Source organism: Trachemys scripta, chromosome 1 (genome assembly GCF_013100865.1).
Source record: "Trachemys scripta elegans isolate TJP31775 chromosome 1, CAS_Tse_1.0, whole genome shotgun sequence".
NCBI classification, from domain to species: Eukaryota; Metazoa; Chordata; order Testudines; family Emydidae; genus Trachemys; species Trachemys scripta.
Window position 1 is genome coordinate 101657277 of NC_048298.1, and position 15759 is coordinate 101673035.

At 42.6% G+C, this 15759-nt stretch overlaps 1 protein-coding gene across 1 annotated transcript in view; it reads left to right on the forward strand.

Moving 5' to 3' along the window:
- Window positions 1-15759, forward strand: part of TMEM178B (transmembrane protein 178B) — a 324432-nt gene that overhangs the window by 100717 nt on the left and 207956 nt on the right. Inside the window, exon 2 of the mRNA XM_034779586.1 lies at window positions 472-585. Coding sequence (XP_034635477.1) covers window positions 472-585 — 114 coding nt within the window. The remainder of the gene's footprint in view (window positions 1-471; window positions 586-15759) is intronic.

Consider the following 15759-nt stretch of genomic DNA (forward strand, 5'->3'; position numbering starts at 1 on the left):
TGGTCATGTGATGCCACTGCATTCTGCTTCTGTTCTGTTCTCTTCTGGTTCTTGTACCATACGCATCACCATGGTATCTGAGCACCTTCCAGAGGTACACTAAGCTGCATGACTATCATCTGTCAGGTGTGGTTCTCTGTCTCCTTCCTGTTCCCAGGGGAAAAATCCCTGTGAGAATTATTTTTATATATATATGATGAAATATTATATATATAAAAAATATTTCATCTCTGCTCTACTATGCTTTTTCTTACTGAAGGACAGATCCAAAAAGTGTGCCCTCCACATCTGTAAGTAGGATAGCCCTAGTGGGTCAAAGACAGCCCTAGCAATCCCAATAGATTCAATGAAGTTACCCAAGCAGTTAATTTGGCTTTCACTCTGTTTTTTGGTAGTGAAGGGCCTTGACTGGGAGAACAAATTGCTCTTGTTTAACAACATTTTATTTATTTTTCTTTTTGGCTGTCACAGGAGCAATTGATCAGTGCACGTACATCAAGTACCACTACTCCTCAGCAACAATTCCCAAGAACCTCACCTACAACATCACCAAGACAATCCGCCAGGATGAGTGGCATGCCTTGCGTAAGTGTGTCCATCTTTTTTCTTCCTTTTCTCTATTGTGCACATAAAGGGCAATAGTAACCGGTAAAGGTGAACTGGGGCTTTGACAGACAACCCAATCAGAGATGCCTCGTGCGGATAGTCGTCATGGCAGATAAGCCAATTTGCTGCTAGCACCCACAGCTCTGTGTATTTGTTTGGGTGACTGGAAACTCTGCATTAGCATGAAAGCATTAAGTGTGTGTGTGTGATGGGGGGGAACATTCATATGCAGAGGTTAGTATTGAATTAAATATGAACATGAATAAAATTTTTGTAATTTTTAATTCAGTAAAATCTTCTGCATTTGCATTTTTCCCATGCATTTCACGCTGCTGCAGAATTTCCAGCTTCCAGCAGAATTCAGTACTAGCACATAGCAGAAATTGGTAGGTTCTGTCATGAAATATGTGGTTCTACCCCCCCCCCCCTGTCTCTTGGGTGGGAGGCACTGCTCAGTGACACTTCTTGCCTTTGAGAGTCTAGGAAAAGAAATGCTGCTCTTTAAAGGCACAGGGAAGGATCCTGGCTTCTGGTGATAATTGTGGCCATTGGCCATCAACTTGTAGCAGTGACTGAAGCAATAAGACATGACAGGGATGGAATTGCCTGGATATGCAGAGCTGGCCTTATAGATTCTCTTCCTCCTTATGGGCTTGGAGATGGACAAAGAGTTTTCACTGACCAAATGGAAGAATTAGGATTTCACATGAAAGGGAAGATGCCAACAGGAGTGCATCCTCTTGTTATACATATATATTGGATACTGCGTTGTACTTTGGAAATTCTTCTCCTCTATTTTGAGCAGCAGTGACTATCTCCTGTCACCACCTTCTGGGAATCTCGCAAATTAATGCAGGAATTATTGTCTTTAAAAAAACATGTATCTTTAACTAAGCAACGTTTAGGGTTATGGGTCATTGAGAGGATGTACATGTATTTTCTTTCAACTGAAGTGTAATTGCTGACATGGCTGGTCATATTGGTCCCTTGGAGTGCTTCCCCCTTCCTGTTCTAGTGCTAAGCTCCGTGGGAGAATGCAAAGTGTTAGCAGCTGACTAGAATCTTTAGTAGCATATTTTCCAGTCTCTGAAGAGGCAGTCTAGACACAGAGTGTTGACACATTTACATATCCAGTTTGGTCCGAGGCACTTTCAGGGTGAGGCTGTTGTTTATTTCCTCACTGTGGAAGGTACAGGGAATGTATGTGTGGGCGGGCGCATGTGCATCTGTGCGTATTCCTGACCTAGATTTTCTTGATGCTTCATGAATCAGATAAGTGTAGGTAGATAGTTGTATGTGATTGAGGGACGAATCTGTGTCCCTCTCAACAAAGGTGAAAAAGGAGAGGCGTGCCTTGATAAATCTGTGTTGTTTATAGATCAATTTGTCTTATGCAGTGGCTTTACATTTCAAAGTATTGGATATGTGGGGTTAATGCATAGCCACTAGAGGGTCTGAAGGTCACTGTATTTAACAATGAACTGATGCCATAGGTATATTTACTGTGTGGAGGTAGGTGTGTTTGTGACTTGCTACCTTATCAATTGACCAACTTTCAGTTTTAAAGGAGGGAGGGGGCTAGAAAAGCTCTCATTAGCAATCTCCTTTCAATTTCTTTTTGGGCTGGAGGAGGTGTTCCCTCTTCAAAGAGCTTCTGGAATCTTCATTAGGTGGTCACTAGCTTAGGCAAAGAGCAATACAATAAGTTTACTCACACAAACCCTCTGACCATATCCCCCTCCATACCCATGGACAATATATTGTACAGCTAGGCTGGTTTCATCCAGATCACAGCCTCCAGTTCTGGGACAGGTCATGGTTCTCCCAGCTGTGTGGGGCACACTAAGAGACAGGCCATAGCAAATACAGGGGCAGGCCTTCATTAAAGATGTTGTCCATGCGAATGAGGATGGTTTGATGGAGTCCATTCTCCTTTTCCCTTCCTATACCTGCTGGCTGATATCCTCAAAAGGCTATGGCAGCAATAGGCATAGAAGCTATTTGATTAGAAGAGTTACAGCTGTCACAATATTTGGGTTTATACTTTGTTTACCTTTGGCCTGTTACTCAGTTTTTAATGTTTCCTTTGCCAATGTAGCTGGAAGCATAAGTTAATTTTTCAAGAGGACAGAAATGAACCATGAGTTAATAGGAACTTGGCGAGCCAGAAAACATCCAACCCCCTAGTGTACCAAAGCTAGGAATTTATAGACATCATACTATATATTAGGAGTATAAGTCTTGGCAAGTTATGCCTTTTTGAGAGACCTCCAAGCAACATGTAGGTGTTGCAGGAAATGGATTGGTGATTCAAAGGTAAGGTTCCCTCTGAGGTTATGTCTATACTGCAGCCATGGGGTGTGACTGTAGCTTGAGTGGACATTCCTGAGCTAGCTTTAATCTAGCTAGCTCAGGTACTGGCACAGTGAAGCCGCATTAGTATGGGCTAGCCCTGTGAGTAATTACCTAGGGTTCCAGGCGGACTTGTACAGCTAGCACTGAAGCACATGCTGCCACGGCTACACAGCTCTGATATCTGAGCTTGCTCGACTAAAGCTAACTCAGGTATGTTTGCACAAGCTACAACCATGCAGTATAGACATACCCATAGTCAGTACTGAGCCAGTGCCCTAAGAAGCCCAGTGTGGCCTTAGTTGCTGTTTTCTGGATGAGCTATAAAACCAAGGCCCTGATCACTTGTGCTCCTTAAAGGTCCCCTGTACCTTTTTATATGCAAGGAGGTGTTAATGTCAGATGGATTCAAACTTGTGTCATTTATCCATCTCCCTTCATACACTTTTGGGGGATTCTGATAAATTGGGATCTAGATCTGAACCACCCCAGATTTTAGCTGTGCAAAATCAAAACTCTGACAATGAGGTTTTGCGAAACCAAAACCACTCCTGATTTTAGCCATATCTAGTGTTGATGTCCTGGTCAAGTTTCAACTTTGTTAATTATGAACTGTCTTGCTAGATTTTCTCTGCAGTTTTAACTGGCTACAGTATTCTTCAGTCCCTGACCTAAATGGTTGTTTAGTATTGCTGTGCATTGTTAAACAGTTCCACCCCAGAGGTGGCTACATTTCAGAGGAGGCTGATGTGATTCCTATGTAATTACTGTTTGTAAAGGACTTAAGAGCACTACATTCAGGTAAATTATTATTATATTGCCTACTATACATGAATAATACAAAAATATTCAGGGGCAATAATACCTGAAAACAAAGGGATCCATGGTTCAGCAATGAAGAGATGACTTGACAGTGGACATCCTAAGGCAGCACATCTTGCATCTTTCACATTTAGGATTATTGTCGCAGAGGCAAAGGATGAAGAGAATAGGAAACTGGAAAGCTGTGAAAAACAAGAGAGATCTTAACTGTCTTCAGGATTTTTTCTTTCCAATGGATCCGCTTCCCCCAACCCATCCTGAATCAATCCAGGAAGTAGCACATACTCTTGCTTCGGGATAATAGCAGTCTGTCTTCTAGCTGTGCACATCTGACACAAGGAGTCCTGAGTTTGGTTTTGGTAGCTATTATGAGCAGAGGCCAGATTGTATTTTGTGGTGGACAGTGAAAGTACTTGAAACCAGAACCACAATTAGCATAAGAGGAAAAGCCAAGACGTGACTAGAGATTGAGCTCCCCTCCTACATTCAGTGCTGGTCCTCGCTATTCAGGGTTGAGGGAGTGTGACAAAGTTACGTGGGAGAAGGCTGGGTTATGGCTGCCTGTGCTTTACTCAGGCTATGGCTTCATAGAGGTACAAGAAAAAGAGGTAAAAGGTATAGTTCAGTACTCTAGCTCTAACCTTCCTCCAAAATACACTCTGTGCCTTAGCTAGAGCCTTTGCTCTCCCTTGCCATCTCTGAATCACTATGCTATGATTTCCCTTCCCCCTCAGATAGGAAAAGATTGCTTTAGTTGGAGTTAGGAAGGAATTCTATTACTCTTGCTACCTTTGCAGCAGCTCTCTTTGGTCTCATAACAGACTGTTAAGTGGTGGAGTGAGGGATAGATGGGCCCCTAGTGGTGCTGAGTAGCCCATTTTTCTCAGCCTGACAGCCACAATGGACTCTCCAGCACATTCCTTTTCAAGGGTGGGAGAGGGTGAGGGGTTATTCATTTGATACAGAGGACCCCAGTGACAGCAGTCAGCACAGTGAAGTATATCCTATAGCTGCGCTTTGAGTGATGCACCAGAAGAACCCAGGGGAGATGCTGGACCCAGAGGAATGACTAAGGCCAACTTTTTCATTTTTGATTTTAGCATTTTTTTTCAATTGTGTTTGGGATTTTCAAGATAGAACCTTGGCTTCAAATTGATTGCCTGTGGCAGTGAGAGCCAGGGAAATAGAACTTCACTTCCCTGTAATCAGTTCCTCTCAACAGTCTCTTGTTAAATAGGAATGGCAGGGAGTGTGACTGTAGATTTGCCAGCTCCCCCCATCAGGAGATAAATGTTCATCCAATTAAACAAAATGACAATCTGTACTAGCTGGGAGGGGAAGAGAAGAGGGAAAGAAAAGAACATTTTGACCATCAACTTTTAACATGTCTCTCTGGAAAATCCAAGCATAGTGATAGGGCTGGGGTACTGTAAGTGTATTTACCAAATGCAATGCTGTGAATAAGGCCCTGTGTACTGCACAGCAAGGTGAAGAGGAATTCTGCAGTAGGGTAACTGGCTTCTAAAGATCTTTGGCAACTTAATTAAATATTTTTTAAAAATTGAGATTTCTATTGAATTAAATCTGAAAATAAATAATCCAGTTAGGACAGTTGTCCCCGGGCTATTTATTTTAATATTAAAATCACTATATGTTTGGTAGTGGCATAGTTTGGTTTAGCTTAAATCTGTTCTCAGTTGATTTAAGTTAAGCCAAAATAAGTCTGATTTAACCAAAATAAGTGTCCACACAGTGGGTTGACTAAACTGGTTTAAAATCACACCCTTTTTTGGTAAATCCAATAATAGTAATAATCATATCCTCGGCTGGTGTGAGTAACTGGAGCTATGCCAATTTATACCAGCTGCAGATCTGGCCCTATCTATTTTGCCTATCTTGAAAACTTCTGGAGACCTAAATCTGGTGTACAGTGGTAAAGTGTGTGAAACATTTTGGTTGTTTTGAAGGCCACATTCCATACACCAATGAAACCACTAGGGAAAACAATGTATCCAGTTTGTGTACCAGCTGTGCCCTTCTCTAGTGCTGCTGAGGAATGAGGACCAGCATATAAAAATACCTCTTGTGGCACTTGGGGGACTGGAGAGTAGCTATTCCTTTGGTTCCACCTCACTGGAGCAGAAATAACCACCAGCTGACTCGTCTGGCATTATGAGCCATCAGAAAGTTTTTGGAAATGGGATAAGCAACAGAGAGCCTAGGATCTGGTTTGTTCCTTTGCAGCTATTAGGTGTTGGCCGTTGCTGAAGGCAGCATATTCAATGAGATGGACAATTGGGGCCAGAGTTTCAAAGATCATTAATCACCTAGAGATGCAGATAGATGCTTAGTGGGAATTAGGCATCTAGCTTGCCGACATACCTTTTTTAAACCCCACTAGGCACCTATCTGTATCTTTAAGAACCTAAACACCTTTAGAAACTCTGGTCTTAGTCTGCTCTGGTGTGGCTGCTCCTATGTTTCTGTGTCCTAATCCAAGTCCACAAAAAATAGTGGATGAGGCCAGCACAACTGTTTATGGCAACACTTGACACTTCTATCTATGAATCTCAAGATATTTTGTGAATATTAATGATTTAATGTCATGCTGCCTCTGTGAATATCATCACCCCCATTTTACAGCTGTGGAACTGAGACACAGAGAGGCTCAATGACTTGCCTAAGGTCATACAAGAAGTCAGTGGCAAAACAAGGACTAGAACCCAGGTCTTCCGAGCCCAAGACCTGTGCTTTATCCATAAACCATTTATTTGTATCCCAAACCTGCTCTAAGGAAGGCAGGTAGCCAAATAATGTAGGAAAGGGAGGAGAATAGAGATGGGGAAGTATTGTACCCTGATATAATGTTGTTTGGTAAGAAAATACCTTTTTAAAAGAACTACTTTGGTATGATGGCATTTTATTTTTGCCCTTCACTTCTATGGCTGAGTCCTTTTGGTCTAAATGGCTGCATGTGCTACGCTCATTTATTTCTTCCTTTTAAAATATTTTTATTCTGTGTGTGTGTGTGTGTGTGTGTGTGTACACCCTATATTATTATTAAAACATGTCACTAAGAAAAATAATACAGCCATTAGAAGGACTCTGCCTTCTGAGCACTGTCACCCCAAGTGTACCTCTCTCTGGTTACTGAACCCCAGCCAGGACTGCAGTCCTTGGGGCATTCAGGCAGTCTTCTGCATCATATTGCTTAGGGCAGGAAGGGAAGAACTGCTCCTCAGGAGGCCACCGAGAAAGGTATTGGAGTCTAAAAAGCTTACAAACAAACAAATTCCTGCCATATGTTCCTGGTTAATAAGATTTTTTTTCTTCATGAAAACAAAACAAACCCCCTGGTGATAGCAGGAACTGTGGGCAAATGCTACATGAAGCCCATACTGTTTGTAATCCAAAACACTGATGTGTGTCCCCTCCAGAGATCATATTGTATCACGTGTAGGCCTCCCAGATCAGAAGGGAGATAAAACATGCTTCCCTCTCTCCAAAGACCTTTGTTCTTCTCTTTCACAGGGCTTCACTGTTCTCCACACTACACATACTTCTGTATTTTTAAACCTTCTATTTCAACCTTCTGTGTATCACAGGCCTGAATTTATACTTTGGAATAAACTTGGCTAAAAGGGGAAAAAGCGTTGTCTGTTTTCCTCCAAGCCTTGCTGCTGCCACTAGGCCTTTCTTCCCCGACTACCTAGGCCTTTCCCATCAATGGTGATGGATGAACAGCTGTGTTTTGTGTTCCGGAACATGGGGCATGTGTTCCATCTGGTCATAAAGTGACCGTGGAATTGCTATGGAAACTGACTTCCTTTCCCTGTGCAACTTGGATAGAAATAGTGTCACCAGACTGCTTTAGAGAGATTCAACTTACAAATAAGTAGCTGATGCTTCCCCCAAAATGTTTAGAATATCCTGTTTATTTGGAAACAATTATGGTACTGTGTGTCATCTCCTCTGTATGTTTCTTTGTATGTTCATGATCATTATTACTAAGGGCATTGGCATTGAGCATACAGCTTTTATGTGGCCAACCCTATTGTCAGGAGCAAAGGAACCATTATGCTTTGGCATGTTCATTGGAATGATAGCTGCCTCTTCTCCATAAACTCATAATGTAAGCTCATAATAATCCTATATATATTCATAATGTGAGTGCATAATAATCATATATATTAGCATCATGGAAGCCACCTGCAAAAAACTTATTGTGATGTCAGAAGGAGAAGACTTTGATGGTGGGCAGGGGGACAATCATCAGGGAAAGTGAAGAATTTATGGAAGATGGACATAATATTTTTATTTACATAGCAACTTCCATGTTAGGAACTTGACGCATTTTACAAGCATGAATGATCTAACCTAGTGGTTTTCAACCTGTGGTCTGTGGACCCCTGAGGGTCAGCAGACTATGTCTGAGGAGTCTGCGAAAGGTTGTCGTTACCATAGAACAATGGTTTTCAGCAGGTTGTCCATGGCCCCGAGGGGGCCTACAGACTATGTCTAAGATTTCCAAAGGGGTCTGCACCACCATTTGACATTTTTTTTTTTTTAGGGGTCCACAAATGGAAAAAAAGGTAAAAAACCACTGGTCTAACCCTCACGTTGCCTCTGTGTGGTGGCGGAGACAAATATTATCATTATTCCCCAATTTTGGCTCTGCAAATTACTTCAGCACTTGCTTAAGCCCCATTGAAGTCATAAGGGATCTGGATGGATGTCCTTTTGGGGCTCATCTGTGATACTGATACAGTAGCTAGCAAGTATTACTAGAGAAAAGACATGGGGCTTCACTTCCCAATCCTCAGGAGCTAAACACATCTACATCCATCCCAGGAGCAAGATGCCGAAGTTGGCACAGACACTCGAGTCTTCTGCTTGACAATGTATAGGTAACACCATTCTGCTTTTTGGGATGACCTGAGCTGATATTTGTAAAAGCAAGGGTAAATTTGTGTGGTTGTCGTTGTATCCAACGATGCTGTCACCGCAGCACGTGTTCTCATGGGGCTGTATAGTTTGATCCGTGAGGAGGAAGATCATGAACAGATGTTATATAGGAATACGCAGGCTCCCACTGAAGACTTGGCATGAAGCTTGGCCTTTTCATTTTTTTTCTCATTCAGTTTTTCACATCTGTTCTCCTCAAAATGTTAACAATCTTTTTTGATAGCTGCTCCCCATTCAGGTCTGTCCTTAAACTTCAAAGAGTAGCCATCACTATTTATGCTGCATAAGGGCAGATTCTGTTTAAGGGGGTCCTTCAAGTGTTTTTGCTGACTACCCCTCTTGCGCTTTCCGAAGTTCAGCTCACTACAGAAAGCTTTTTTGGGGGGTCTCTCTCGTTACCCATTCTGATAACATGACATGTCCATCTAAGCTGAGCTTTGATGCTCATTGCCTTGATGCTGGTTGTTTTTGCTTTTTCAAGGATGTTAATGTTTGACACTTTGTCATGCCAGTGGACTTTCAAAACAGAGCTGAGACAGTGAATGTAACATTTTTCAAGTTGCTTAATGTGTCTGTGGTAAACTGTCCATGTTTCACATCCATATAAAAGGGATGCTATCAGTGTTACACTGTATATTATCAGTTTTGTTGACTGTTTGATGGTATGCTGGTTGTGTATCCTACGGCGAAGTCTTCTGAAAACCTGCCTTGCCTTTCATATTCTATTTGATGTTTCCTGATCCAGCAAACCATCACTTGAGATGGTATTGCCAAGTTATGTAAAGTGATGAACGTTCTGTACTATCAATGATGATGTTTGGCTCAATGGTAACGGTTGATGGAACTGGTTGGAAGAGGACTTCACTTTTTTCTAGACTGATGCTGAGTCCAAACTGTTCAGTTGCCTCTGAGAACCAATTTAGGATAAGCTGTAGGTCACTTTCACTGTGACTAAGTAGAGCACAATCATCTGCAGAAAGGGCTTCACGTTTGAGTTTCTCAAGAACTTTTCTTTGTAGTAAGTCTTCGGAGATTGAAGAGTTTTCCATCAATTCTGTACCTTATGATAAATATGTCATTATCATATCTGTATTAAATGCTGACTGCAGAGAATTTTTGCCCTACTTTTTTCCGAATAATAAGGAAAGCCGTATGTACACATAGCTGACATAAACAATCAACATCCTTCTTTCCTTGCTGCTATTTTTCTCTAGCCTTCCCATGCTCCTTCTAGCCTGCTATCCATTCTTCACATCCTCCTTCCTTCCTACCGCCAGAAGAATATCTGCATTGTTTTAAAAATTGCTAACTTGGCTTCAAATTTATGGACACCAAAGTATGACATCAGCGCACCAGTCAATGCCAGTTGTTATTCCTGAATGCATATTGCTTATTAATATGGGTTTGAGACAGACCACTAAGAAGGTCAGTCATTTGGCAGCTGCCCATAGTCTTTCGAGTTCTGAAGGTCTTGGAATTCCATAATACTGTCTTCAGAGCAGGGTTTGAATAGTGTGCAATAAATAATACCTAGGGTCACACATTGAACAATGAGGATAAAACCAAATATTGAATAGCTGCTCATTAAGTGAGCACCGTCCATGTGCTGCACTGAATGAGGCAGAGGTCTTGTAGAAAAAGACGTATGTGATCATGTAATTAATGATGGTGTCATAACCATACATACGAAGGAGCTGGATTAAGGTTGTATGGGCAACCATAATTCTGGCATTTCCTAACTCTTGAATGCTTGACTTTTCAACCTCAATAATGTTCTTTTAACATAGTTGTTCTATGTGTAATATTTGAGAATATTCTGATTCTGTGAACCTCCTGGCTGGCTGGGCTTTTTCTCTCATATGTATCATAGAAGAGAGTGGAAAGGTGCCTACTTTCATCCTTGAAAACAGATATAGGGCATTTAGGGAGATCCCCAGAATTATAGCACCATTGAAAGTGACCACCCCTCTCCCAAACCTTATCTATGATATTCTGCATAGGAATATTAGAGGCTTTTCCTATTGCAGTGTGGAGATGTTGACAGGTAAAGCATACCATCACTAATCATGTCAAATCATTCAGCCAGTCAAAATATAGCTCTATTAATATGCATGTGGCGCTCTCTCTGTCTCTCTCACTTTCTCTCTTGAGAGAGATGGGGGGAGGGCGTTTTTCTATGTCTCTTGGCTAATCAAGAGTGATGTCTGGTGCATTCATAGGGTGAGAACACTGCAAAATACAAACAGGATGATCTGATGGGTCTTTTCCATCTCTGACTTCTATAATTTTTTATTTATATACCAATTTAATGGCTGGTTTATAGTGATTTATATCCCAGTTTATTTATACACTAATCTGATGCCACGCCCCATGCTGTTTGTGAAATGAAATCTGGCCAGTTAAATATTTCAAGGTGATTACATGCACACCCGTTTACCAATGAGAAGCAAATATTGCCTTGCTTCAATACAGACAGATTTTATAGCAGAATATTTTGGAGGTGAGGCTCTTCTGATCTGCTTAGATAAAGGCATACACCAACCCTAATAAAACATCACAGCACTCAGTATGAGAGATGTGACTACAAACTAGGAATCAACTAACCTGACTTTGACCTGTTACAATCTTGAAGCTGAATCATGTAGGTGTTTTTAAAATCCTGATAGTCCTAGACCAGGGGCAGGCAAACTTTATGGCCTGAGGGCTGCATTGGGTTTTGGAAATTGTATGAAGGGCTGGTTAGGGGAGGGGTGTGTGGCCCCCCACCATTTGCCACCCCTGGTTCTTGCCCCCTGATGGCCCACCCCCGGGACCCCTGCCCCATCCACCCCCGGAACCCCCGTCCCTGGCTGCCCCATCCAACCCCCCTCTCCTTCCTGACTGCCCCCCCCCGGACCCCTGCTCCCATTCAACTTCCCTGTTCCCCGCCCTCTGACCGTGCCGACCCCTAACCACTCCCCTGCCCTCTATCCAACCCCCTCTGCTCCCTGCCCTCTTACCGTGCTGCCTGGACCACCGGTGGCTGGCGGCGCTACAGCCATGCACTGCGCAGCACAGAACACTGGGTCAGGCCAGGCTCTGCAGCGGTGGTGGAGGGGGAACATCGGGGGCGGGGCTAGGGGCTAGCCTCCCGGGCCAGGAGCTCAGGGGCCGGGCAGGAGGGTCCCGCGGGCCGGATGTGGCCCATGGGCGGTAGTTTGCTCACCTCTGTCCTAGACAATAGTTGCCATTTTAATTGCTGCATTGACATAAAGATATTGTGAATTACTGCCTGGAGTTGATTCTCATGTACACTAACACACGTTTACACTAACTTGGCAGAATAAAGAGGTCTTAGATACAATGAAATTATGCCCACATTAAGGCCCCTTTACAATGCCAGAAGGATAGAAAGGGGCCTGAGTAGAAATGAGAATCAGATCCAATGTGCGCAGTTCCAACACGGAGCCACAAGGATTTATTCACAGTTTTTTACCATTGTGTTTTGCATTCCCTTAAAAAATTCCTTATTGAGTTTTGAATTCCCAGTGGTCTGCCATTTTGGTTAACACCGGAGTTAAAGTAAGAGGAAGGGTTTCATCTCTAGCAACACAAGAGAATTATTCTAGTGATGTTCAATTGTAGGACAGTGAAAGGGAGTATTTAGATTTGTACTAGCAATTTTTATAAACGAATCCACTCTAATGGCATGTAATCATTGTGCAATTACTTGTCTAAATATCTGCCAATCAAAGCACTGCTATGTTATCAGTGCATCACTGGTTTAATTCCAATGTGGTAAAAATTCCCCTGTATTGCTATTGTTTCATGTTTGTGCCTATGAACGGTATGTTTTCCTAAAAACCTTGCTTTGATTTATATGATGCCTTTTCGGGTCCTTAAATAAGTTAGGCCACATCTACACTAGAAACTTTTGTTGGTATAAAGATGTCACTTAGGAATATTATTTTTATGATGTTTCTATACCAGCAAAAATTCTAGTATGGACACAATCATACTAGTAAAAAAGTGCTTTTCCTGGTATAGATTGTTTTGTTTCGGGGACTGTACCAACGAAAGCCCTGTTTTGTTGGTATATAAGCTGTACTAGGAGGGTTTGCTGGCATAGCTACAGCTGGGTCAGATTCCGATCTCAACTAATGAGACAGAGAGAGGAGCTCAGTGGATTTGCTCCATATAAACACCAGTGTAACTGGGAATCTGAATCCTTTTCTGTACATATAATGTAAAGCATGCCAGTATTATTGTTTTGGTAACCAGCGAGAAACTATTGTTGGTAGTATTCCCAAGAAAGCTCACACTGTTGCATCTGGACTTTGTTTTTGTGAGAAACTGTTTGGGCAAAGGGCTTGTATTAATAGGACATGTAATGAAGATCCTGCTGGTGGCGAATACTATCTGACAAGACATAGGATTATATTAGGTCATCTAGTCCGTGCCCCTATCAGTGTAAGTTATTCCCTACACAATATACTCCAATTCTTTGTTCAGTTCACTTTTAAATGATCCATGTGATGGCATTTCCACTGCTTCCAGTGAAAGACTTTTTACCACCTTAATAAACCTCATTTTCCAGAGGTCTTTCCTTATATCCAGCCTATCTTTTTTTCCTTTAATGCTATTACTCTTAGTTAACTTCCCTCATTTAACCCGAAACAGTTTCCCTCCCTTCTTGTGTTCTACAGCCTTTAAATACATACTGAGAAGTATTTGTTGTAATTTAGGGAATGGTGGTGTAGTCTGATGGTTACAAAAATTGAAAACACTAGTACAGGAGTCTGTTGGTGTTGGGGAAGGGAAGGGAAAACAGGCATTGCAGGTACAGGATTTTTCTTTGGGTTCCTCTTCCCTACTGATGAGCCCTGATCATTTCACCACTTAACTAGACCCCACGCTTCAAGCCTCAAATCACAGTTGACCGTCATTCTGGCCTAGGCAAATGAGAGAGGATTATCTTCAAAGCCCATCCACATGACTCCCCAATTGACTGGGCGGATCACAGCTGAGCTCCTCCCCTCCAGGGGTGAGTGTGCCGTTGATGTGGGAATGGGAAAGCAGGAACATAAATCAGCTGCAGGTCTCTCCCATGGGACTTCAGGGCTCATCCACTCAGCTCTCATCCAGCCAGCTCAGATATAGGTTATTCTTAATGGAAGTTGAGCATGTGTGTGCCTGGGCATCAGGACCATTCTGACAGCTAATTAGAGTCTTTCCATCATTGATGGATCCTAGAGTTGATTGATCTTTGTCACATATATAAAAATCTCCACCATCTCTGTCTCTATCAGCCTCTGTCTCTGTCCAGTTTGCCCTTAGCTTCTGTTTATCTTTTGATATATTTCAAAACTTAACTCTCACCTTGGGATCCTGAGTGGGGAAAATCAATGGGAGAAGATCGCTTACTGACAAATAAGAGAGACTCCTCTGCCATACACAACTAAGGCTGTGAATAATTCAGTAGGGTCCCAGTTTCCTTTTTCCTCCCTCATGGCTGGCCTTATTAAAATTGTATGGGAGAGCAGAAGGAGATGGCTGATTGGCTCTGTCATTTATCTGATAAAATCTGTAGCTCATGTATTAGCTCAATATCACCACTCCGCCACCCATCACATGCATTTTCATACTAAACAGGATCTTCTCTTAGGTGTCCATTCTGCTGCATGTTATGATCAGACATTTGTGCACAACCAAACTTTACCTATACCTCTCATGTCAAATCATGTTGCCATGCAAAAAGGATGCTATCCATCAAAGCAGGGCACTGTATAGTCTTTTTGTCAATATGAGGAGAATCAGTAATGACATGAATCCACGTTCATGGGGATCCTAGTGTGTGTGTGTGTGTGGGGGGGGGGGGGATAATAAGGCTGGGAACTAGGAGACTGATTCTGCTTTCACTTACACCAGTGTAAGTCAGGAATAAATCCACTGAAATCAAAGTAGTTAGTCTGCTATAAATACAATGTGAAATCAGAATCTGGCTCCAGAAGGTTTTAATGGAATTTTCAGGAAAAGAAATCAACTTTCTGAGGTTTTAGACATTTTGATTTTTAGACTCCAAAGAGGTAGACTGATTCTAGAATTGCACAAGACTCCTTTATTATTAATAATAATAATAATGAATATGCATAGAGAAACTTCCATCAACAGATCACAAAGTACTGCACAACTATTACTCCATACAACATTTCTGTGGAATAGATATGGTATAGGAAGTATTAATATAGCATAAGTATTATGCCCATTTTACAGATAGAAAAACAAAGACACAGATGTTAAGTGACTTGTCAAAGGTCATACAGTTACTTGGTGGGAGAGCCAGGAATGGAACTCAGGTCTCTTGACTCCCAGTGCTAGGCAATTCTTCTTCCTTTAGTGTCATAGGGTAGGTCTATACTTACAGCGGCATGTAGCATACAGACACTGCACTCCTAGTTAGCATGGGCATAAATAGCAGTTTAGGCAGTGAGACATTACCTAGGCAAGCAGAGTGTAGGGTGTCCTACATGCCTGAACCCTAGAGTATATACCCTTTATGTCTCTGTACATGCCCAAGCAGTGCCTCCCAAGTCTACACTGCAGTTTTTAGCGGTGGAGTGTCCCGTTGCCTCCCTGTTGCTGGGGCCTTTCCCTGTTGCACTGAAAGACTCCGGCAGCAGGAAAAGGCTCCAGCAGTGCGGAGGCAGCAGGGAAAGGCTGAGCCTTTCACTGCCGTGTGTAGCTACACATACGTTATGTGCTGCCACAAGTGTAGGCAAGGTCATAGGCCAGGGGTGGCCAACCTGAGCCTGAGAAGGAGACAGAATTTACCAATGTACATTGCCAAAGAGCCACAGTAATACATCAGCAGCCCCCATCAGCTTCACCTCCTCCCTCCCCGCACTGCCTGATCAGCTGTTTCATGGTGTGCAGGAGGCTTGGAGGGGGATGGGGAGGAGCAAGGGCATAGCAGGATCGGGGGAAGGGGTGGAGGGGGCGCAGAGCCAAGGGTTGAGCAGTGAGCACCCTCTGGCA